This window comes from Bos taurus, chromosome 10 (genome assembly GCF_002263795.3).
Source record: "Bos taurus isolate L1 Dominette 01449 registration number 42190680 breed Hereford chromosome 10, ARS-UCD2.0, whole genome shotgun sequence".
Lineage (NCBI taxonomy): Eukaryota > Metazoa > Chordata > Mammalia > Artiodactyla > Bovidae > Bos > Bos taurus.
The window spans coordinates 38,218,971-38,245,806 of record NC_037337.1 but is presented as its reverse complement, the minus strand read 5'-3'; the positions used below and the strand labels follow the sequence as shown (position 1 = coordinate 38,245,806).

The following is a 26,836-nucleotide window of genomic DNA, read 5'->3' as shown; positions in this document are numbered from 1 at the left end:
ATATTTTTCCCTGTTTAAATTAATAATGAAATTTTAGCTATAGCAAATTTTCAGTGTTAATAAAGAGAGATTTGTCAGTTTTTTAGAGTTTTAACTGTTTATATCTTGTTTAAGCAGGCTTTTCCTATCCCAGGATAACAAATATATTTTCTTGAGTACTGAATGAAATCCTGCACTCTTTTCTGCCCTCCCTCAGAGATACTCTGGTTATCTTATAAGAATTTTCACTGTGTTGTTACATACAAATATATGTAGCCATGGAATGTGTCATTCAGCCTTTTGTTTTATTTGCATAAGTGGCGACAGTTTCCCATTTTCATTTACTATTATGTCTTGGGAATCTGTATATGTATGTTCTCACATATAAAACAAGCTCAGTGGCATTTGGGCAGCAGTTCTTTTTCATGATAAATTGCAGGACATTTAGCATCTCTGGCCCTTCATCCATTAAAGTCCAGTAGTGTCCCCTAGGCCTTCAGTAACCAAAAGGTTAACTTCACCCACATGTTGCCAGATGCCTCCTAGAATGTAGGACCACACCTAGCTGAGACCCACTTTTTAAACCTGCATAGTATTCTGTATTACGTAATTTCACTTACATTGATAATGACCATTTCATTTATTTTCAGTTTGTTCGATGACACGTAATATTTCAGGGAGCTTCTTGTGCAGATTGATAGGCATTATTTTGCAGCATGGCCTGTGAAGTCAGATCATATAGGTTAAATCCTAGCCGAATCACTTCCTAGATGAATCATTAAGTAAGTCTCATGCCATCTCTAGGCTTCAGTTTCTTCATCTGAAAAACAGAGATAATAATAGTACCTACCTTATAGAATTGTTGGAAGGAATGAATGAAGTAGCATAACTTTTAAAGTATTTGAAACAGTGCCTCATATTGTAATTTGTGCTTTGTAAATATTTGCTCTTATTTTATTATTATTATTGTACACACTGAGTGTATCTTATGAGTTGCTAAATCATTAAGATGTATGTTTTTAATTTTAATAGCTACCAAAGTAGAATAGAAACTTAAATGCCTAATAAGTGGAAAAGGATAAAACATAGGGCACATAGAGTGAGGGTGCTGTACGGCCATTTAAAAATAATGTTTCTGAAGCAATTTTTATGATACGAAAAAATAACTAAGATATAAGTAAATAAAACAGGACACAGACTCTATATATATAATGTAATCTTAATTATATAAAAAATGTTGTAACTGGAAAGCAGACTGGGAGGAAACACACAGTGGTTATTTCTAGGTTGTGAGAGTATAGTGCTTTTTGTTTTCTTCTTTATACTTTTCTAGACTTTCCAAAATTTCTTAATAAGCATGCATTACTTTTATAATATCAGTAAGTTAAGTATAATTGTAATATACATTCTACTGTGTGATCTGCATTTTTTTTTTCTTTGCAACACAGAATGTATTTTCTAGTAAGCAAATTAACTGATGAAAGTCAGAAAAATTGGGGGGAGGGGCAGATTTTAAGCTAATATTTCTAAGTATGATTTTTATTTTATTATTTTTGTTCTTAAAGTTCTTGCCCTACAGTTACTTAAAATCTACCGGAATCTAAAGACAGGTGACCAAAACATATGTCCTCATTTCTGGTCGTTTCTCTTGGTAGCACCCCAGCAGTCAGTGACTACTCTAGAATTGCTTTGGGTCCTAAACGGGGTCCATCAATTACTGAAAAGGAGGTGCTGACGTGCATCCTCTGCCAAGAAGAACAAGAGGTGAAAATAGAAAATAATGCCATGGTATTATCGGCCTGTGTCCAGAAATCCACCGCGTTAACCCAGCACAGGGGAAAACCCATAGAACTCTCAGGGGGTATGTATTGTTTAATAAATGTCTTTTTGATCGTTTCTTTTCTTTCTTGTATAATTAGAAAAATTACTATCTGAAAGAAGTTTGGGAGTGAGGTTGTATTTAGCCTTATTTGGTCAGATCACAATTTACCCATTTGTAAAATTCTTAAGTTTTTACATACCAAGTTGGCTCCTTTGTCTATTTTTTAAATTTTTGGTTAGCACAGGGCCACATTGCTCATTCTGTCTATCTAATCCTTCCATCTCCATTTCATTTTGCTGAACCATTTGAAAGTAGGAATTCATGGCATTTCATCCCTAAATGTTCGCACGTGCATTTTCTAAAACTAATCTATCCAGTATTCTTTGTCTACCATACTGGGTATAACATTTAAGAAAGTTAATAATTCAGGAATATCTTTTAATATAAAATCCATATTCAAATTTCCCCCAACTGTCCTCAGAAAGTCTTTTTTTTAGCTAGACTTTTTTTTTCATTTAGGATTCAGAATGTTTCATATGTTGTTTTTGTTATGTCTGTGTTAATCTAGAATAGTCACTTGCCTTTCCTTTTTTTTCATGATCATAAGTTTTTTGAAGAATGTAAACTAGTTAGTTGTCCTATACAGTGTTTTACATTGAGGATTTGTCTGATTGTTGCCATGTGACTAGGTTCTTGTTAAACATTTTTTTGGCTGGAGTACTAATTAGGTAATGTGCTGTATTAAATAATTCTTACATTACATTAGGAGTTATCTGCTTTATTTTTTAAATACCTTTGAAATAATAAAAATGATAGAAAAGGCTAATGTTTTTTTTTTTTTAATTAAAAGGATCTTTTGTTATTTCGAAGCCGTTGGAAAATACAAGGAAGCAATCATTTTAGTGTATTACCATATTTATACCACAGTTGTGAAAAAAGGCTAACATTATGAACACTCACTGTGTGCCACTGATTTATACTCACTCATTAAGTGCTTTATGTGTATTCACTCACTTATTCCTCACAACAGCACTATGATCTAGGTATCAATATTTGCTCCATTTACTGATGAAGAAATTGTGCTTGAATCATAGAATATCACTTCAACAACCAAGATAATGCAACTTGAAACCTAATGAAACCAAAATAAGGCAACTTGAAACTTAATGTTAAGATAAAAATGTACATTATGAATAGTGGTTGTCATTAATCCACACTAATCATACCTGAAGTCTAGCTTTATGTTTTCCTCTTTTTACTTAACTATTATGAATATATATCCTGCTACCCTGATATTCTTGAACATTCTTAAGAGAGTTTATGATTAGAATGTTAGAAGTGAAAACCTCTTTTTTGTTTGGTTTCTTTTTATCATTGTGGAACAGATGAATATATACCTTATATTTTGTCTTTTTGTATCAGAAACCATAGACCCACTTTTCATGGATGCAGACTTGGCATATGGAACTTACACAGGGAGCTGTGGTCACGTAATGCATGCAGTGTGCTGGCAGAAGTAAGTTGTCCTTCTGACATTTTCTTGAAAGAAGCTAGGAATATTGAAGTTCTCTAAAGGCCACAAAAAGGCATGTTTTCTCATGTCTTCTTTTCTTCTTAGTTGAATAATTGAAGCAGTTTTAATTATTAATTTTGTTTGCATGATACTCATTATAGTATCACCCTTTGAAATTGGTATGTAAAATTATCAACTTAAAATTTTCACTGTACTTTCTTTCCCAAAGGAATTAGTCTTTCTTGATCAGTATTTGTATAAAAAGTAGTTATCTTTATAAAAATCTGATTCCCCTCAAAACATACAGTGAAAAATACCTCTGAGATAGAATAGGACATGAAATTCTAGTTATATGTCTGGAAGAGATAAAAATGCAGAAGTATTTTTCTTGGGAAATATTTTATATCAGGTTTACCTTTTGGCATCAGATTAAAATACATAATTTTCGTATGATTGCACTTACTACTTCACTTGGTCATTGGAAACAGAGGGACATAGTGTCTGTATTGTATATCTCCATGCTGTTGAGGCATGAGACAGGTTTATCAATATAATTCAGTAAAACTATTTTAAATTTGTTTCTGCCCTGATGTGTCCTCCAGTTTACCCCCAAAAGAATAGGCATGCTATTTCTTCTGTAATTTGTGTATTTTTGCATGTAGATTCTAAAGATGTATGTTGGGGCAAAAATTCCAGATTTTTTCACTTGGATTAGAGCAAAGATACCTGTGTAGTTTCGAATGGACCTGTGTCTTGGAATTTTGCAGGTATTTTGAAGCTGTACAGCTGAGCTCTCAGCAGCGCATACATGTTGATCTTTTCGACTTAGAGAGTGGAGAGTATCTTTGCCCTCTATGCAAGTCTCTGTGCAATACTGTGATCCCCATTATTCCTTTGCAACATCAAAAGATAAGCAGGTATATTTAAATTAATGTTTTGGTTAATTTTCTTTTAAGTTGTCGTTAATGTTTTTCATTGTGACTGTTTTGATTAGATTATGAGTTTTTCTTTCTTTTTTCTTTTAAATTAAAGTAACATACTAATCGATTTTATTACTTGGATTCAACTTTAAAAATATGATAAAAGCCCTAATTTTTTATTTCTAAAAGAACTGGAATGTTTATTTACTTGTGTACATGTTTTGCATCTTTCTTCTAAAAACCATAAAAGCAATAGAACTTTGCTGTCTATCTTAGCGCTCACAGAAGGAAAAAAGTTGCAAAGAATATCTATTCCTTTCTTAGAGTACTTTGCCAGCATTAGAGTTGCTATTTGGAGTTTGGTTACTCTTCAGATCTTTGTATTATTATTTTTATTCTATTTTCTAAAGACCCAAATGCTGTAGTTGTAGAGATATGGACAAAATGTTAACTATAAATGTAAATGAAAACAATATGTTCATCTATGAATAGTTTTTTGGTATTCAGAATAAGTTTTTAAACTTTTATATTCTGACCATCTGTGAATGGAATTTAACAGCAAATAACTATTAGTTTTTTATGACAGCTAGAACATTTAATTGTTTATTTCAATATTCTCACGATTCTACGTGATGATAACAGTACTATTAATATTTATTATTGTTGCTATTAGTTTTTTTTTAACTCAATGAATTTGTAGTAGTGACAGATATTAGTTTTTCTCAAGAAAATTATTTTATTGATAAAACACTTAACGTGAAAGGAGTTAAAGGTGGTAGGCTTGGCAGTTAGGGCCAGTAAGTAGTTCAGTTCAGTTCAGTTCAGTCAGTTCAGTCGCTCAGTCATGTCCGACTCTTTGCGATCCCATGAATTGCAGCACGCCAGACCTCCCTGTCCATCACCAACTCCCGGAGTTCACTCAGACTCACGTCCATCGAGTCAGTAATGCCATCCAGCCATCTCATCCTCTGTCGTCCCCTTCTCCTCCTGCCCCCAATCCCTCCCAGCATCAGAGTCTTTTCCCATGAGTCAACTCTTTGCATGAGGTGGCCAAAGTACTGGAGTTTCAGCTTTAGCATCATTCCTTCAAAGAAATCCCAGGGCTGATCTCCTTCAGAATGGACTGGTTGGATCTCCTTGCAGTCCAAGGGACTTTCAAGAGTCTTCTCCAACACCACAGTTCAAAAGCATCAATTCTTCGGTGCTCAGCTTTTTTCATAGTCCAACTCTCACATCCATACATAACCACTGGAAAAACCATAGCCTTGACTAGATGGACCTTTGTTGGCAAAGTAATGTCTCTGCTTTTCAATATGCTATCTAGGTTGGTCATAACTTTTCTTCCAAGGAGTAAGCGTCTTTTAATTGCTTGGCTGTAATCACCATCTGCAGTGATTTTGGAGCCCCCAAAAATAGTCTGACACTGTTTCCACTGTTTCCTCATCTATTTCCCATGAAGTGATGGGACTGGATGCCATGATCTTCGTTTTCTGAATGTTGAGCTTTAAGCCAACTTTTTCACTCTCCTCTTTCACCTTCATCAAGAGGCTTTTTAGTTCCTCTTCACTTTCTGCCATAATGGTGGTGTCATCTGCATATCTGAGGTTACTGATATTTCTCCGGGCAATCTTGATTCCAGCTTGTGCTTCTTCCAGCCCAGCGTTTCTCATGATGTACTCTGCATAGAAGTTAAGTAAGCAGGGTGACAATATACAGCCTTGACAGTAGTTGCTCTGTCTCTACTATTCCATGTCATTGGAAAACATAATTTTGAATTGTCTTCTACTTAGTATACTAGGACATAGAATGTCATCTTTTATGAAGAAGGTGTCATCAGAAAGATTTATCTTTTATTTGTTGACTACCATGTTGTAAGCATTCTATGCTATATGTTTTTTTTTATTCTTAATATAGTCTAATGAAGTAGGTACTATTATTCCCATTTAAAGATGAGGAATTGGAGACTGTGAGTGGTTTTCACTTGTCCCAAGACAGACCAAGGATTTGAACCTAGACCTGACTCTAAAGCCTCACCTAACTATACACAGGTTGGCTAGTGGTAAAGAACTCACCTGTCAATGCAGGAGACCTGGGTCTGATCCCTAGGTCTGATCCCTGGGTCCGATCCCTGGGTCAGAAAGATCTCCTGGAGAAGGAAATGGCAACCCACTCCAGTATTCTTGTGTGGGAAGTCCCATGAACAAAGAAGTCTGGTGGGCTACAATCCATGGGGTCACAAAGAGTTGGACATGACTTAGTGACTAAACAGCAGCAATAACCACAACCATAAACAAAAATAAATCATAATAAAATAAAGGAACAACTTCTTGTTACTCTCTGCAAGCCTATTTTACACAGTGGTTTCCCAAGAATTATTAACATGTAAATTATTCTCTAAAGAATATTCAGCACTTTCTTTCCTTGATATCTTTAAGAATAGGATGTCTCAGGGCTGCTGCTGCTAAGTCGCTTCAGTCGTGCCCGACTCTGTGCGACCCCATAGATGGCAGCCCACCAGGCTCCCCCATCCCTGGGATTCTCCAGGCAAGAACACTGGAGTGGGCAGTCCTTTCTAACAATTTTAATCTGTAGTAACAGTTTTGTTACTTAGGATCTGAAAAATATAATTATATGTAACATTTTTATTAGGCATTTGAACTTACCTGTATAGTAGGAATGTATTTGCCTCTTTTGTTAGAAAGTCATTGTGAGTATAACCTGAATCCCATGGACAGAGGAGCCTGGCAGGCTATAGTCCATGGGATCACAAGAGTCGGACATGACTTAGCAACTAAACCACCACCAAGATACTAAAGTTAAGGGCATATAAAAACTTTATCAAAGCTAATAATAAGCTAGCATTTTTAAAGAAAATTGATTATAATAAATCAGAGTATACTTTCATTTCTGAAAACTGAAAAAATTCTTAGGTCAAATTTGTACCCAGAGATAAGAATTTTGGCACAGTTCATTGTATATTTTAACTTCACTTAAAACTATCCTTTAAGTAAACAAATTTCTCCTTTTTCTTCTTTTTAATAACACCGTTTCTGGTCTGCCTTTGTTGTTAGTTTGGATCAAGCTCCTGTGCAATGGAATTTGTATTACAGAGAAGAGAAACCAACGATAAACATATAAATATGGAGTATTGAGTACTGAGAAATAGTGTGAAAGACTAAATTAGAATCATAAAGAGCCAGAGGACAGACCAGTGCATGAGGTTCTTTATAGACCAAGTCAGCAGGGAGCTCCTCTCTGAGATAGTAACATTTGTTCTATGTCACCAGTTCTATTCTCTGAGAGAGACACCAGTTCTGTTCTCTGAAAGAAGAGAATTCTAAGCACAGGCAACACTGAGAGCAAAGACCCTGAAGTAGGAACATATCAGCATGATGGAGACATAGCAAGAAGGCAGCAAGTTCAAGGCACAGTAAGAAGGCAGTATGCTTGGGATGGAGCAAGCAAGGAACCAGATCCTAAAAGGTCTTATGAGCCAAGATTGGAAATTAGAACTGTGTTTTATGTGTTTTATGTGGAAAACCATTGGAATGTTTTGGATAGGGAAGTGATATGATATGATTTACATTTTTAAAATCTTCCTGGCTGTTGTTTGATGAATACATAGATAATAAAGAAACACCATCGTGGAAGCAGGAAGAACAGTCTACTGAAGCAGTCCAGGTGAGGAATAACGTAACTTGAATTAGGGTAATCATGAAGGAGATAGAAAGAAGTGACCAATTTGGGATATATTTAGCAAGTAAAACCTAAGACTAGCTGATAGATTAGAATGTGGGGTTTGAGGGACTCATATATATCAGTGATGACACCTAGTTTTTGACTTGAGCAGCTGAAAGGGTGATTTCACTTACTGACATTTATCTATTGCTTCCAGGAAATGGGAGTGAGGGTGTTATCTTATTCTTTGTACTTTAAAATTTCTCCTCCCTCCCAAAACTGCATTTTTAGACATGTGTGTTTCTATGACCTAGGAAGCTAATCTGGAGGAGTTTGACTTTTTCATACAATTATTTATCCACAGAAAGACCCTACAAATTGAGCTTTTCAGTTTGACCTGTGCCAATGGCTTTAATAACTTTCAAATATCAATTTTCAGCGAGAATACAGAACCTCTTGCTCAACTTTTGACCCTGGAACGATGGATACAGACTGTTCTGGCCAGAATAACAGGTTATAATATGAAACATGCTAAAGGTTTGCTTAAAATTATTTTATATTTAGCTGCGTGAGATTTAAGTGTCAGAATCTTTATTTTTTAAAGTACTTTTTGCTCTAAAATATGGTTTGCAAATACAGATTCATTAAATATTAGAAAATAGAGATTTCCTTAGGCCAAGGGGAGGAAGTACAAATCTGAGGAATGTTTAGTATAAGCAGTGAGTTTCCTGGGGGTTTTTGTCCCTTCTTTATTCCCCAGTTTTGACCCCGGCATAGCCTGAGACACAGAACTATGCGGTGGACATGAACAGTAAAAAACCCAGAAGAGATGCCATCTTTCTAGCCAGAGAACTTGAGAAAAAGCTCCTCAGAAGCTGGAGAGTGTAAAGGGAATTCCTGTTGCACGTGTTTTTGTTTTGTTTTTTTCTGTTTTGGCTCTTTCCCAAGGCCATCTCCAGTCATGGAACTGCACTGCCGTGGTGGCCACATAGACATCTAAATTCCCAAGAGAAAATCAGTCTTACTGGCCAAAAGAACTGGGAGAAATGGGACCACTGTGTTCCAAAAACTGCAGGGTGAATCCTCTTTTCTTTTTTTAATTCCCAGTTAGGTGTTTTTGTTTTGTTTTATTTTTTATTTTATTTATTTTTTTTATTTTAATTTATTTTTTTGGTCATACTACTAAGCATGTGGGATCCTAGTTACTTGACCAGAGATCAAACTTGTGCCCCCTGCATTGGAAGTGTGGAGTCTTAGCCATTTCTTTCCCTCACAGCTTCATCCCAAGATTAACTCCAGTCATGTGAATCTGCATGACAGCACAGGGGACTATAAAGCTGAAAGAAATTGATCATTTTGACTAGAGGAAAGGGGAAACAAGGGCCCCTTGCAGCTAGAGAGAATAGGGGTAAATCCCAGAGAGGAGAGTGCTATGAAAAGGAATCTCCTACTTTTGAGACCAACACAGGTCCAGAGCTCACCTCCAGCCTACACAGGTGCAGAACAGGCCCAAAGAAGGGTAAAAACAGCTTTGAGACTGAAACTACATTAAACCACCACTCAAGTCCCAGTCTAAGTTCTGAGTAGTACATGTACTAGCAGACTCAAACAGTTAAACAAAGGCTCTGAAAACTAACATTGGAACCACTCACAGAGTGAAACAAAACTTATGGAACCTAATTGGGTTGGTTGCCTACTAGAACAACAACAAAAAAGGTACATTTTTCCAGAGAATGTTAATGCAGGCCTTTTTTTTAATGGATATTCAAAATATCCAAGACCCTGATGCTGGGAAAGATTGAAGGCAGAAGAAGAGGACAGCAGAGGATGAGATGGTTGGATGGCATCACCAACTTGATGGACATGAGTTTGAGCAGGCTCCTGGTGCTGGTGATGGACAGGGAAGCCTGGCATGCTACATTCCGTGGGGTCGCAAAGAGTTGGACATGACTGAGTTACTGAAATGAACTGAACTGAATCCAAAATTACACAAGGTACAGAGAACCAGGAGGATCTGACCAACTCTCAAGGAAGAAACAATCAATCAAGTTCCAATCCTGAGATGTTTAAATGTTGAACTTTTCAGACAAAAAGTTTAAAGCAGGTTTGTAATCATGAAACATGAATTAAAGATGAAGACTCATGGAAGTGAATGGAAAGACAGAAGTTCTTAGCAGAGGGGAAAAAATATATATGTAGAAAAAGGACCAAATGGAGATAACAGAATTGAAAGAATACTATATGAAAAAAAAAAATTTAACTGCGCTCAGTAGTAGAATGGAGATGGTGAGATAAGAGTCAGTGAATTTGAAATTAGATAAGGGAAATTATGCAATGAAGAATTGACAGCAAAGTGATGGAGAAAAACATATAGCCTTAGGGACATATGGACTCTTCTTTTGTTCCCTTTAACCCAACGTTTTGTGTCATTGAAGTCCTGAAAAGAAAAATGATGGTACTGAAAAAATATTTGAAGAAATTATAACTGGAAACTTTACAAATTGGTAGAAAGACTTAGATTTATAAATTTAAGCTCAGTGAACCTCCAAAAGATAAACTTAAAAGCATACCTAGATAAGTCATACCCAAACTTCTGGAAACCAAAGATGAAGAATCTCAAGAACCACCGGAAGAAAACTAACTCATTGCACTTATGGGAATGACAGTCTTAATTTTGATGAGGTTTAGTATTCACCCAAGGTCTTAGTAATAGTCACTAGCAGAGCTAGGATTCAGACCCAGGCAGCTTGGCTCCAGATCCTGTGCTCTTATTCACTAAAGTACTATGCATTCACTAATTTCTAAATAGAAATATAGAGGGACAGTTACTGATGTGGAAGATATATATGATCTATTAATGAGAAATCAAGATATACAACAGTGCTAGAGTTATTATCCTCTTAAGAAAAAAAAATCTACATGTGTAACATTTATATGGAGAATAGAAAAATATCACCCTCATGCTATCTGATTATCTGGGTGGAAATATTTTGAATGGTTATTTATTGCTTATTAGCATTATCCAAATTTTCTAAAGTGATTGTATGTAATTTACAAAAGCTTTAAAAAGTATGTGTCACACTGAACTCCCATGATTGTTTTTTTCTTTTTCCTTTTAATTTGTAAGGAGAAAACCCAACAATTCCAGTCCTGTTTGATCAAGGAATGGGTGATTCTACTCTTGAGTTCCATTCTATTCTGAGTTATGGAGTTCAGTCTTCGTAAGTATCTAAACAAGAGAAGTTTGTAAATGGTTGTGAAAATAAGAGTGAAGAACAATTCTTCCTTCCTTCCTTCTTGCTTTATTTGTGAAAGTGTTTTGTTTATCCCATTTTTATCTTGTTGCCATCTCCCTAGAGTTTTATTTGTACTGATATTAAGTGATTTGAGATAGAATAATATGTATTTAATATGTGTTAAGACAAACCATGCCTATAATTATTTTTAACCAACAAAAATGCTATTTTTATATATTTCCACCTATAGGAAGAGCAGAATTTAAGAGACTTAAGTTAAAGTCACATCTGACTTGCTCTGTGACTTATGAAAAGTTTCAGGTCACTCCACCCCCACTGCAATTCATATTCTCGTTTGTAAGATTGAGACAGTGGTCTCCTAATTTACCTCATACAGTTATTGAAAAGATATTTATGTGAAGATGCTTTGAAAAATATAATGTATCCAAATCAGATACTATTATTTAATGAATAATATGAGGTTCATTTTTCTAGTTGTGATCCTTGTTTACATTGTATATCCCGTCACTAATGAAAACACTTGTTACAAAGCAAAAGAGACACTGATGTATAGATCAGTCTTATGGACTCTGTGGGAGAGGGAGAGGGTGGGGAGATTTGGGAGAATAGCAATGAAACATGTATAATATCAAGTATGAAACGAGTCGCCAGTCCAGGTACGATACACGATACTGGATGCTTGGGGCTGGTGCACTGGGATGACCCAGAGGGAGAGTATGGGGAGGGAGGAGGGAGGAGGGTTCAGGATGGGGAACACAGGTATACCTGTGGCGGATTCATTTCGATATTTGGCAAAACTAATACAATATTGTAAAGTTTAAAAATAAAATCAAAAAAAAAAACAAAGAAGTTCATGAAACCAGGAATTATCATTGCTAGTACATGGATTATTATATATACACACAGACACATATACACCCCTATCAGCACAAAAGTACTTCTTGGTCCCTTTTCATATACTGAAATATATATCAGATATGTTTCCTCTGATTTTTAATCCTGTCTCTAACCTGTTCTTAATTTGGACCTCGACCCTTTCTGCTGCGATCATTTACTGCATCTTTTACAAGAAATTATCTGGGTCATTACCATTTTGTCAGATACATTTTTCTACCCATAGGAGTTACAGTTCTGCTTTCACCATTTTTTTCTTAATGAATAAACCTTCAAAAGAAGTTAAATTCTTGCTTCAGTACCTAAGTGGACTTCTCAGTAGGTAGCCCCTTTTAATAAATCCTTATTTAAATTTTTATTGTTTTATTTTTAGGTTAAATTATTCTAATAGCATCAAGGAAATGGTCCTTCTCTTTGCCACAACAATTTATAGAATTGGATTGAAAGTGCCTCCTGATGAAACGGATCCTCGAATCCCCATGATGACCTGGAGCACATGTGCTTTTACTATCCAGGCAATTGGTAAAGCCTATAAGAAAACTGGTTTGGAGCTTTTATAGAAACAGAATTAACATTGACTGATCAAAAATTATTCCTTTTTTCCCACCCTAATGGCCTGGAATACTTTGACTCAAGGACTCTTGGTATATCGGTAGATTAGGTGGCATGATGCCATTTAGTTTGAGGATATTTTGTTTTGAACTCTTTTAACTACAAAAATGGGCATACATAACAGAAAACTAAATATACTTGAAATGAACAGCATGAAGCAAGCTGTATTTAAAAGGTGGCAATATAACAATGAAAGATATGAGAAAAAGCAAAGGAAGGGGAATCAACCCAGAAATATCCAGTAATTTTTATTTCTTTTACACTTTGAGAGAAAAAAGAAAAGTAAACCAAACCATCTAAAAAATTACCAGGAGAGAGAAAGGAAGACTGAGGTGGTCAGGAGAAAGAGATTAACAGCAAGAAACCTTCCAAATATGAAGGGAAGCCTACTGTTAGATTCTCTGCCGTGGTGAAAGCTTCTTAGAGAAAAGTGTATCAAATCAACATGTTATACACCTTGCATTTACATGGTCTTATCTCTCATTAAATCTAGGGGAAATGAAGCAGTGAAGAATCACTCAGATTTTTAAAATAATATATTTGCTTATGATAGTCACAAGATAAGAGTACTACATGAAAAACACTTAAGAGTTGTAATTCTTTCAGACTCATTTCCCAGTATTTTTTGGAAGTTGTTTTTAATGGTTCTCCCCCATTTTCCTCATTTAAATAAAGTTTTATAAAATGACACTATCTCATGATTTGAATTAAGTAGCACAAAGCTACTTCTTTCACAGACCCTTTCTGCATGCCAGCATTAGTCTCTGTGAACAGATTTTAGGAGTCATTTCCAAACCTGTCAGATTTCAATTGTGGGTAAAAAAATAAATACACAAGTTTATATTTACTGTCATTAAATAAAAGGAGAAAAGGGGAAAATGAGGTTTAAACAGAATCTGAACAATTTGATATGAAATGTTAAGCATTCTTTTGGAGTCATGATCTATTAAATACCTGCAGATTGCCAGTAAAGGTACCTTTACACTTAACTATTTGGGGAACACAAGCATTAGGAATTGGAGATTTTTATTTAGGTATTGAACATTTTCAGAAGTGACAGTTTTGTCATAGAATGGATGAGAAGTTCATTGGAGAATAGGATTGATTTTTCGTATGTGTTTCTGTAACATAGTCATTGGAAATTATTTGATTAATAGAGTGTTACATTGTTTTCACTACAGGGCTTTTTCCATCCAGTGGATATAAGGCTGTGCTTTATTCCTAGCACATAAACAGCTAACTTATCTCACTCCCCATGGGTGTGGAGAGACATATGCAGGATGTGTTGGCATAGTTATGAAAAACAGTTGAGGAATCAAAACAGAGGGTCTTTTATTGCTGTCCATTCAAAAATGGAAAAGGAAAATAGGAAATAAGCCACCCAGCTTCATAGATGTGTTTGCTGCCAAAGATCAGTGAAAATAAGTGATTAAGTAATAAATACCCTAGCCAACAAGGCAGAATATATTTCTGAGCTCATGGGTTTTTTTGTATTTTCAAAAAATGCGTTGTTCACCTTGTTCCATCCTATAAACCTAATTCTTTTTTAATAGTACTTAACAATAAAGCTATTTACATGTGTTTTATGTATTTTTTTAACAAAATAGGTTGCAACTATATTTTTAAAATTAGTGTTTTTTTTTACAGAGAACGACAAATACTGTATGTTTTCATTCATATGTGCTATCTAAAATATGAAACAAATGAACCAATATAGTGAAACAGACTCACAAAGGACAAACTAGTGGTTACCAGAGGGGAGAGTGGTAGGGTAGGAGCAAAATAGGTGAAGGAAATGAAGAGGTAAAGACTACTAGATGTAACATTATTATAAGGAAATAATATAATACTTACAAGGAAGTATATTTAAAGTTCAAGGAAGTAATATAAAGCACAGGAATATAGTCAGTATTTTATAATAACTTTGTATGGAGTATAATCTGTAAAAGCATCCAATTACTATAAACCTGAAACTAATATAATATTGTAAGTCAACTATACTTCAATTAAAATTGTTTTTTCTTTTTGCATAGAAGAGATGTTAAAAGGAGGATAAATGAAGCAGAATGCTTTGTTTTTCCCAAGTGTTCTTTATAGATTGCTCCAGGGGCTTTATTATTTATAAAAACAATTTGTCCATGGTCTACATTGCCTCTGTAGTGTCCTCTCACTCAAAAATGTGGAAATCTTGGCATAGACTTAAACATGAAATTTTGAAGGGGAAAAGTGCAAAGCACTTTTCTATTTGGTCAAAAATAGAATTAAAGAACATCTGATAGATAGAAACCAAGTATACAATTGTAGCAGTATTCAAAATTTATTGCTTTTCTTTTTTTTGCTCTTTGAGAAAACCTGTTGGGAGATGAAGGAAAACCTTTGTTTGGAGCACTTCAAAATAGACAGGTATGTATACACATGGTGTATTTTTTTAGGGAGTCCTCAGTACATTTACCATTTTAAAAAATCTTTATTCACTTCTTTTTCTGTAAAAGCAGAATTCTGTTTTGGTTTTTTTAAAGCTACTTCAAACTCATAGGAGATGGAAAGGCCAACATTATACACTTTGGAGAGTTTATTCAATCTTGGTGGTTAAATGTAATTCACAGAAACATTTCTGGTGATACTTGGTTACTTTTTATCCCCCTCTCCATTTATTTCCAGATCAGAACCCTAATGTCTCCTATATTTTCCTTCTCACTAATTTTGCATCATCATGTAACATTAAGTATTAATGCTGGCTTAACTCCAGATAAATCTTCATACTGAACTCCAGAATAAAACTAAGCCATAACTCCTTCATGGGCAGATTCTGATTCTATGTAACTGTACTCCTGCCTCAGGCCTAAGCCTTATAACGTTGGGGACCCTGCAAACAGTACTTAAGAAGTATGCTCAGTAGCCCTGTGAAAACAAACTGGGCAACTGAGGATTCCCTGGACCACTCACCTAGCCATTTTCCTCTTATTTTCTGACAGCTGGCCCAGGGGACTTGGAGTCTATGACGTGCTTCTGAGTTCCCATCCTTCCATCTTGGAAGCAGAAGATTTGTTCCCTGAATTCAGTGATTTTCTGCCATCATTTTAGAATTTCTACAAAGACATGTATTTGCACAGGCCTGAACAGAATGATGTAGGCCAGACATTTAAGAGAATGACTCTGAGGGAAATGAGTCCTTAAATGAGACGGAGATGATTGTATCTTTAATACTTCTTTGTCATGGGAAAATCTATTACAGAATTCAGTGAGGTCATAAAACTTTTTAGAAGTATTAAAAATATTGTAACTAAATTTGCAGTCATGTAAAGTATATAGTAAGTTTACACTAGTTCTTACAGAGTAGGATTGGTTTATACAGTGAATGACTTAGGTCTTTCATCTTCACTTATCTTTTTATCTTCCCTTCTCTTACAATCTAGCATAATGGTCTGAAAGCATTAATGCAGTTTGCCATTGCACAAAGGATTACCTGTTCTCAGGTCCTGATACAGAAACATCTGATTCGTCTTCTATCAGGTAGAGTCTTTTCTGAATTATTATGTTATTTGCATGTCTTTTCCAATTGCATTTCTGGCAGTGTATTAGGAAACAACACACTACACTAATGTAAGACACTCATTACCACAACCTTACAAAAGAAAAAAAAAGAAAACAAAATACATGGTTGCCCTCTAATACCTGCAATCTTATTTTTAAAACCAAGTGTTTTCCAAATATTGTCAACTTGTATCCCTTATACCCACCCAAGGGGTTTTTGCACCAACATCCACAATCACTGATATCCTTAGTATTAACTACTAGTCTCTTGAGAAACCTGTATGCAGGTCAGGAAGCAACAGTTAGAACTGGCCATGGAACAACAGACTGGTTCCAAATAGGAAAAGGAGTACGTCGAGGCTGTATATTGTCACCCTGCTTATTTAACTTCTGTGCAGAATACTTCATGAGAAACGCTGGGCTGGAAGAAGCACAAGCTGAAATCAAGATTGCCGGGAGAAATATCAATAACCTTAGATATGCACATGACACCACCCTTATGGCAGAAAGTGAAGAGGAACTAAAAAGCCTCTTGATGAAAGTGAAAGAGGAGAGTGAAAAAGTTGGCTTAAAGCTCAACATTCAGAAAACGAAGATCATGACATCTGGTCCGATCACTTCATGGGAAATAGATGGGGAAACAGTGGAAACAGTGTCAGACTTTATTTTTTGGGGCTCCAAAATCACTGCAGATGGTGATTGCAGCCATGAAATTAAAAGATGCTTACTCCTTGGAAGGAAAGTTATGTCCAACCTAGATAGCATATTCAAAAGCAGAGACATTACTTTGCCAACAAAGGTCCGTCTAGTCAAGGCTATGGTTTTTCCAGTGGTCATGTATGGATGTGAGAGTTGGACTGTGAAGAAAGCTGAGCACCGAAGAATTGATGCTTTTGAACTGTGGTGTTGGAGAAGACTCTTGAAAGTCCCTTGGACTGCAAGGAGATCCAACCAGTCCATCCTAAGGGAGATCAGTCCTGGGATGCTAAAGCTGAAACTCCAGTACTTTGGCCTCCTCATGGGAAGAGTTGACTCATTGGAAAGGACCCTGATGCTGGGAGGGATTGGAGGCAGGAGGAGAAGGGGACGACAGAGGATGAGATGGCTGGATGGCATCACCAACTCGATGGACATGAGTTTGAGTAAACTTCGGGAGTTGGTGATAGACAGGGAGGCCTGGCATGCTGCGATTCATGGGGTCCCAAAGAGTCAGACATGACTGAGCGACTGAACTAAACTGAACTGATCTCAGTATAGCTATAAAAGGGAGCAGTAATGTGGATAGATCATTTAAAAATGTCATTTTTCTGGTGTGTGTCAAAGTCATATAAAAATAATAGAAGTGTTAATTATGGTAATCTCAGACTGTGGGTCCGTGCATGCCTTTTTCTTTGAGAGACAGGCTATAACAGCTGAGTTGGGTTTTTTTTTTTTCTTTTTAGATTCTAATAAGCTAGAAATTAGCTAAGCTCATGTGATGGTCTCACTGTGATAATAAAAAGAAAAATTAGAGGTTATGCATAGTAGAATGATTTGACTTTCATTTTGATTATCTGCATTTCCATTTAGGTATTTGCACCACAGCAGCTCCTTTGCATCTAAAATAGGTCAAGCTTAAAAAACCCTCTTTATGTCTTTTGTTCATATATTAAATATGTCACAGGTAAAGAGGTTTAAGCTTACAGTTCCTCAGTGTGTTTCTACCAAATAAGAGAGCCATTCCCTCTTTTTAAAGTTTAAAAGAATGCATAGTGTTTCTACATAGAAAACAGGCTTTGTTTCCCCAAATGGACCAACTATTTCACCCTGAAAGTCTGTTGAAACAGGTCACCTTCCTCCGTGTTGAGTCTCACAAACTTCTTAGGGAACTTTTCCTGGGCAGCTTTCTGTCATTCTAATGACATGGGTGTTCCATGGCTCCGTTCAAAGCTGTCACCTAAGCTTCATTAGAACTTCCACTGTGCTAACCTTTTATATTTTCAAGTTAATTTCCAGCTATCTCCTGAATTAACCTCATGCTAGTAGTAATCTAACATTAATGCTGTTCTCTACACACTTAATTATTTTTTCCTTTTTTCATTTACTTTTTTTTCTTACTGATCAGTTGCACAGGCCCAGAATTTTGCACATATTACACATGCTTCTAGTTCTTAGGACCTTTTCCTGTTGTCAACAGTTTATCCTATTTGCATAGTAGTATTTTGGTTTTGCTTTTTTAAAATTTTTGTTATCTCTTTTCATTTCAGTTATAATTTGGATACCTTGTTTTACCAACACTTCCAAATAGTCTTCTTGCTTTTACATTCATCACAGATTAATTTGTAATATTAATTTGTAATATTAGGATTTGTAATATTTGTTGATTGTTGTTCAGTCACTAAATCATGTCCAACAATTTGCGACCCCATGGACTGCAATATGCCAGGTTTCCACATGCCTTCACTGTATCCCAGAGGTTGCTCAAATTCATGTCTGTTGAGTTGGGGAATGCTATCTAACCATCTCAATGTTTAAAATACCTCAAAATAAATACCAAGCAAGGAGACTAACATCATCACAGATGGCAGAAACTGAAATAATATTGCATAATGGCATCTGGTCCCATCACTTCATGGGAAATAGATGGGGAAACAGTGGAAACAGTGTCAGACTTTATTTTTGGGGGCTCCAAAATCACTGCAGATGGTGACTGCAGCCATGAAATTAAAAGACGCTTACTCCTTGGAAGGAAAGTTATGTCCAACCTAGATAGCATATTGAAAAGCAGAGACATTACTTTGCCAACAAAGGTCCGTCTAGTCAAGGCTATGGTTTTTCCAGTGGTCGTGTATGGATGCGAGAGTTGTACTGTGAAGAAAGCTGAACCCCGGAGAATTGATGCTTTTGAACTGTGTTTTGAACTGTGGTGTTGGAGAAGACTCTTGAGAGTCCCTTGGACTCCAAGGAGATCCAACCAGTCAATTCTGAAGGAGATCAGCCCTGGGATTTCTTTGGAAGGAATGATGCTAAAGCTGAAACTCCAGTACTTTGGCCTCCTCTTGCGAAGAGTTGACTCATTGGAAAAGACTCTGATACTGGGAGGGATTGGGGGCAAGAGGAGAAGGGGATGACAGAGGATGAGATGGCTGGATGGCATCACTGACTCGATGGATGTGAGTCTGAGTGAACTCCGGAAGTTGGTGATGGACAGGGAGGCCTGGTGTGCTGCAATTCAAGGGGTGGCAAAGAGTCGGACACGACTGAGAGACTGAACTGAACTGAACTGAATGTCTAATTGACAGTAACTGATAAACTTGATGTTCTTTTGCTCTGTAATGTATCTTTTCATGTAAAAGTTCGTCATGTGAAAATTTATTAGCGAGAACATCTTTACTTGCAAGGTGTTAGGGCTGTAAACTGTGTAGAGGTACAAGTGTGGACCCTGCCATTGTAATACTCATGATTGAATTAAAGAAGCAGAACCTCTGTGAAAACTCACACTATAAAATAGACAAATGCTAGATGTATTGTAAAAATATGTGCTTTACGAATTGAGACAGAAAGAGATCACTCTAGGGGCTCTGCTGTTTTTTGCTCTAACAAGGTATATAAAGATACATTGAGAGAAACAGATAGCATTCCTAGCCGGGAGGACAATTTTAACAGAGATTGAGGATGTAGGAAAGCATGTGGTATGTTCAAATAGACAGGTTTGATAGGAATAGTGGCACCTATAGATAGAGAAGCATGAAGTTGTTTTGATAAAAATAGAAGGTCTTAAATGCCCCAATGAGAAGTTTGAACTTTAGGTTATTGGGAATTTTTGAAACATTTTGAACAATATTATTCTAAGGCTAGATATTGTATAGATTGCGTTGGGAAAAGGAAAAATTAGAAGTAAAATATGTATCTGTATGTAGTAGCATACTGGAGGAGGGCATGGCAACCCACTCCAGTATTCTTCCCTTGAGAATCCCACGGACAGAGGAAACTGGCAGGCTACAGTCTAAAGGGTCGCAAAGAGTCAGGCACAACTGAAGCGACTTAACACACACACAAACCCACACACACAGTAGCATCAATTAGGGAGGGAATTGGGATGGGTAGAAACAAGGTTTTGAATTAAAAGAAATAACTAGACTATTGAAAGAAATAGAGAAGTCCACAATAGAGACTGTTTTATTTGAAAGATAATGAATATAGTTTTAACATGTTGATTCTCCAGTAGTAATAGGACATACAGTGTTCATTGCCATGTATGTGCCAGGCATCGTACAATGATCCCTGAACATTGTACAAGGATCTTTGTATATAATCATGTCTTCTAACCACCATTCTTCAACAAAATTATCATTTCCCCAATTTAGAGATGAAGAAGCTGAGGCACAGAGAACTTCTGTGACTTGACCAAGGTCATAAAACCAGTAAAAGGCAGAACTAGTGTTTGAACCCAAGCCTGACCATAAAACCTATGCTTTTCCTACTGTATCACTTAAGTTTCCCTGAGATATTTAATTTAGCGTAAATGAAAGATTTTACCAATGGAGGAAAATATGCATGCCAAAAATGAACTTGATTTCAGAGGATTTTAAAAATAGATATATGTAACATCTGGGAACAAAAAACTTTCACAACTGCCTGTAAGCAAAATTTGATGACACAGTATTCTACTGACTGAAAAGTTAATAAAATCAGGGCAAGGAATTAGGAGTTAAGGAGAAAAGGAAAGATAGAAGCATATGAATGCAGAGTTCCAAAGAATAGCAAGAAGAGATAAGAAAGCCTTCCTCAGCGATCAGTGCAAAGAAATAGAGGAAAACAACAGAATGGGAAAGACTAGAGATCTCTTCAAGAAAACTAGAGATACCAAGGGAACATTTCATGCAAAGATGGGCTCGATAAAGGACAGAAATGGTATGGACCTAACAGAAGCAGAAGACATTAAGAAGAGATGGCAAGAATACACAGAAGAACTGTACAAAAAAGATCTTCACGACCCACATAATCACGATGGTGTGATCACTCACCTAGAGCCAGACGTCCTGGAATGTGAAGTCAAGTGGGCCTTAGAAAGCATCACTACAAACAAAGCTAGTGGAGGTGATGGAATTCCAGTTGAGCTATTTCAAATCTTGAAAGATGATGCTGTGAAAGTGCTACACTCAATATGCCAGCAAATTTGGAAAACTCAGCAGTGACCACAGGACTGGAAAAGGTCAGTTTTCATTCCAATCTCAAAGAAAGGCAGTACCAAAGAATGCTCAAACTACCGCACAATTGCACTCATCTCACATGCTAGTAAAGTAATGCTCAAAATTCTCCAAGCCAGGCTTCAGCAATACGTGAACCATGAACTTCCAGATGTTCGAGCTGATTTTAGAAAAGTCAGAGAAACTAGAGACCAAATTGCCAACATCCGCTGGATCATGGAAAAGGGAAGGGAGTTCCAGAAAAACATCTACTTCTGCTTTATTGACTATGCCAAAGCCTTTGACTGTGTGGATCACAATAAACTGTGGAAAATTCTTCAAGAGATGGGAATACCAGACCACCTGGCCTGCCTCTTGAGAAATTTGTATGCAGATCAGGAAGCAACAGTTAGAACTGGACATGGAACAACAGACTGGTTCCAAATAGGAAAAAGGAGTACATCAAGGCTGTATGTTGTCACCCTGCTTATTTAACTTATATGCAGAGTACATCATGAGAAACACTGGTCTGGAAGAAGCACAAGCTGGAATCAAGATTGCCGGGAGAAATATCAATAACCTCAGATATGCAGATGACACCACCCTTATGGCAGAAAGTGAAGAGGAACTTAAAAAGCCTCTTGATGAAAGTGAAAGAGGAGAGTGAAAAAGTTGGCTTAAAGCTCAACATTCAGAGAACAAAGATCATGGCATCTGGTCCCATCACTTCATGGGAAATACATGGGGAAACAGTGGAAACAGTGTCACACTTTTTGGGCTCCAAAATCACTGCACATGGTGATTGGAGCCATGAAATTAAAAGATGCTTACTCCTTGGAAGAAAAGTTATGACCTACCTAAATAGCGTATTGAAAAGCAGAGACATTACTTTGCCAACAAAGGTCCGTCTAGTCAAGGCTATGGTTTTTCCAGTGGTCATGTATGGATGTGAGAGTTGGACTGTGAAGAAAGCTGAGCGCTGAAGAATTGATGCTTTTGAACTGTGGTGTTGGAGAAGACTCTTGAGAGTCCCTTGGACTGCAAGGAGATCCAACCAGTCCATTCTGAAGGAGATCAGCCCTGGGATTTCTTTGGAAGGAATGATGCTAAAGCTGAAACTAACTCCAGTACTTTGGCCTCCTCACGCGAAGAGTTGACGCACTGGAAAAGACTCTGATGCTGGGAGGGATTGGGGGCAGGAGGAGAAGGGGACGACAGAGGATGAGATGGCTGGATGGCATTACTGACTTGATGGATGTGAGTCTGAGTGAACTCCGGGAGTTGGTGATGGACAGGGAGGCCTGGCATGCTGTGATTCATGGGGTCGCAAAGAATCGGACACGACTGAGTAACTGAACTGAACTGAACTGAAAATATCCTGGGAGCAAAATACTTTAACACTGAGAAAATAAGGTAGGTAGTGTTGGTTGTGTCATGGACATGTTAACTAATGTATTGAAAATATTACTTAAAAAGGACACATAGCTAGTTAATGGCAGAGCCCTGTATTCACTTTAGTTTATTTTATAGAGCCGGTATTAATAGTGTTTATAGTGGTTACTGTAGGCCACACTCAGGTTAAGTACTTTGAATGCACAGGTTAACAAACCTCCCAACAATCCTGTATACACTGGAGGCTTAGAAAAGTCAAATACCTTGCCTGTGACAGATAGTCATAGGAAGTACTGGACCCCATTTCTGTCTGACTCCAAAGCCCATGCTCTTAACTTTTATGCTTTTTGTTTAGAATCTTGGATATGGGGTTAAGAAATTGACCTAGTCTGAAAAGAATCTTCTCTCCTTCATTTTAACCAAATGATAGCTTTATTTAAATATAATTAATTCTCATGGTTATGTATATATAAACACTTATTGTTTTGAATTCTTGATTTCACTTCCTTGTAACTCTTTGCCTGACTTCTGAATTTAGAGACTGATCAAAATCAGAAAGGCAAAATTTTCGAGCTGTCTGTATTTCCTTCCACTCATCAGTTGTCTAGTTTTGTTCAGGAGGATTGTCTCCATCCTCTTTTCACTTACACCAATTTGCATGCTCTCCCTGCTCCCCAACCCCAAATTTGTTCATGTATTTCATGTATCACAGAACATTTAGAAATGTGTAGTTGGAGGTAGGAAGTGGTAGAGAACATTGTTTAAAAGTAATCCTTTTTCATTCAGCGAGTGTAATACTTATCGAATAATTTCTTATTTCAGTTATCCTAACTTATTTACCCTTTCCTCCTATATCTTATTTTTCAACCATTAAATTGCATCCAGAGCTTTTTAGAGCCTTTTCTCAGTTTAGTTTATCTTTAGTTATGGTTCCTGTGTCTTAAAGGTGTGATGGACCAGTTTATCAGTTTCTGTATTATAACCCTTTTAAATTTTTGTTTTAGATGCTAGTATGTTGTATTACATTTAACTGCATTGCTGTATTACTGGCTGAATTACATTAAGGTTTTTTGTTTGTTTGTTTTTTAGTTGTTCTTCCTAACCTGCAATCAGAAGCTACACCTTGCCTTCTATCCATAGATCTATTTCATGTTTTGGTAAGTGTTCAGTAAATTTTCTTTTTAAGTCACTCAAGTTTATAAGTGTTTTCCTCATTCAAATTTATGTTCTTTGTTCAAGATTATAAATACTGATCTTGAAAGTTTAGTCTCTTTTTTCCATTCCCTTTATAAATAGATAAAGATTTGACTGAGACCATCAAAATCACTTTAAAAATAAAACCACATTTACCCTTTACATTGTAATAGATTGTAGTCTAGTTGATTATATTTAGTTAGTGTCTATACAGGCAGACTTTTTCTAATAATATGTTTTCCCCCTTCCCCTTTTTCTCAACTTGTTTACATTATAAGCAGTGAATAATGGTGTGAGCTGTCTTAAAATTGTTAATTATTCGTGATGTGGACCAGGCCATGGGCACATCTAGGTGTTTCCCAAAACACCTATGGTTAGTGACAACTGTTTTGTGAATTTCTTGTACAGTTTTTCCATCTCTCTGACCATTTCATTCCTTCAAGACAAGTTTTCTAGAGAGCCATGGTAAGGTTAGGACCATGGACTTTGTGGATGCAAGGTTAGCCAGTATCCTCTACCCTGTGGTTGTCACCAGTGTCTTTTGAAATTTCTCATGGAAATCTTGAAAGAAATGCTGGAAACTGGACCTTACCCCTGATATAATTATTTGATTGGACTAGGGTGGGGCCTATGTATCAATGTTATTTTAAGAGCTCTCCAAATGGTTGTAATGTTGAATCCCCTAAAACCACAAGGTTGAGACCATTACCTAGAACTAGAATAAGTGGACCCAGCAAAGGGATAAATCTGTTTGATGATGGCTTTTATCCTCTGTTTATGGTATATTATATTCTAAAATATCCTTTTGAATAATTAGGAAAAATATCGTGGTTATTTAAAAACACACATGGTGCAGGATCTTGTATTCTTTACATTTAGTTATGAGATAACTTGTGTTGGTCCTTTTGCTACCCATGTTGATGTCGATTTTCTCTCATAGGTGGGTACTGTGTTAGCATTCCCGTCCTTATACTGGGATGATGCTGTTGATCTGCAGCCTTCACCAGTTAGCTCTTCGTATAACCACCTTTATCTCTTCCATTTGATCACCATGGCACACATGCTTCAGATACTTCTTACCATAGACACAGGTAAAGCTCCCATCAGTTGTTAATTGTAAATAACATTTGCCTGTGATTTACTAGGAAAATTAATTATGCTTGTGGTTAACCATTCTGTATTATGTCTCTTACTGAGTGATCGTTCATTTGTTTCTTTACGGATGCTGTTTAAAAGGAAAGGTAGAACTGTGACAGGAATATTTAGCTAAACCACTTGATTCTCTCCCTTGCAGCTACTCCCTAGGTACACAGGGAAGCCATTTGGATCTGCTTTTTCTGCTTTCTTTTTTTTTTTGTCCAGATTCCTCAAGGTCAAGGTTGGAGATTAGTCTCTCCAATGCTTGTCCCTGCCTAAATACTCTGAGCCTTTTGATAAGCCTGTCTATAAAACATTGTCGATTCCTCCACCTAGAATGATAGTACTTGGTTCATTTTATAGCATTTATCACATGGTGTCTTATTTTATAGTTATATCTTACTGCTGTTCCACTCTTTTTCCTGCTTCTCCTTGCTCCTTCATCCCTACTGTAAGCTTCTCAAATAGGGAACATTCAAATTTCAGAATCTTTCTTCATAAGCTTCAAATGGTTAGCAACTTCTGTTACACCCAGTAAGAACTCAATGAATATTTTTTTGATAAAAATATATATATATCCTTGTTTGAAGATACATGGGTAATATTACCATCATGGAATTGTGATATAGTTGTCCTTTTAGATTCTGCTCTTAATAGAAAGCAAAATTGGGTTTTGAGTATCAGTGGTCAATAATGGCTACTGAAAGTTCAGATAATTTAGAGGACAAATAATTAAAGTGATCTTAGAATAGTATCTAGCAAAATTAAATACACATCTACCTTTTGACCCACGAGTCCCACTTCTAAGAATCTACCCCAAAGTTCTACTGGCAGAAATATGAAAGAATATAAGCACAAGATTATTCATTGTAGCATTATTTGGAATAACAAAAAACTAGGTGATTGGCTGAGTAACCTGTGGTGTACCCATATATTAGAATGATGTGTAGCTATAAAATGGAATAAAATCTACTGAAGAAGTGAGCTCTAGGATATTAAGTGAAAAAAAGTAGGGTACAGAGCAGAAGTTATAGTATAATACCTTTGCGTAAGATATTTTATGTGTATTTATGCATATATATGCTTACATATATTCATATTTGCTCTTTTTAAATAAATGAAATGACAGAAGTATAAATGGAAAACAGAAAAGTTACCTGTGGTACAAAGTAAAGAGTACAAGAATTTATGCAAAGATTCTTGTGAATGTTTTTTTAATGTAGTTGATCTTAGAACTCTAATTATACTTAACAAAAAAAAATCTGAATGGCAAAAATAATTTTTTGACAGTTGAAAACAACAAATGAATCTAAGAAATACATTGAGAAAATAATTGCTTAGTGACTTTAAAAAACAGTATTTCAACTGTACTTTCCTAGTAGGGTATATTCTGATAATGGAGGAACTAAAAAAAAAATCTTAATTTGAACTCAATTAGTAGTATCAGTGGTACTAATATTATTATTTTGAAATTATTTTAGGTAATTTTTAAATCAAGTAAGTGATTGTGTTAATGCCATTGGGAACTGAATTTTCAGTATGAGAAGGAAGACACGCAAAAGTAAATTCTGAAAAATTAAATATAAACCGAATAATCTCCCAGTCAGAGTCCCTACCAGTTGTTCTTTGATTATCAGCAAACTAATTGTAAGTTTATTTAGCGAGGCAGAAGACTCAGAATAGCCAAGTCAGTATTGAAGGAGAAGAACAAAGACAGAGGACTGATATTACCTGAC

General features: G+C 36.2%; 1 protein-coding gene across 3 annotated transcripts in view; it reads left to right on the top strand.

Annotated features, from left to right (window-relative positions):
- Positions 1-26,836, top strand: part of UBR1 (ubiquitin protein ligase E3 component n-recognin 1) — a 152,265-nt gene that overhangs the window by 87,950 nt on the left and 37,479 nt on the right. For all 3 annotated transcript variants that reach the window (NM_001205897.1, XM_059890429.1, XM_059890430.1), the window contains 10 exons: positions 1,635-1,840; positions 3,224-3,317; positions 4,082-4,231; positions 8,352-8,449; positions 11,040-11,133; positions 12,437-12,585; positions 15,023-15,078; positions 16,092-16,188; positions 23,859-23,926; positions 24,904-25,054. In NM_001205897.1, the coding sequence (NP_001192826.1) occupies positions 1,635-1,840; positions 3,224-3,317; positions 4,082-4,231; positions 8,352-8,449; positions 11,040-11,133; positions 12,437-12,585; positions 15,023-15,078; positions 16,092-16,188; positions 23,859-23,926; positions 24,904-25,054 (1,163 nt within the window). The remainder of the gene's footprint in view (positions 1-1,634; positions 1,841-3,223; positions 3,318-4,081; positions 4,232-8,351; positions 8,450-11,039; positions 11,134-12,436; positions 12,586-15,022; positions 15,079-16,091; positions 16,189-23,858; positions 23,927-24,903; positions 25,055-26,836) is intronic.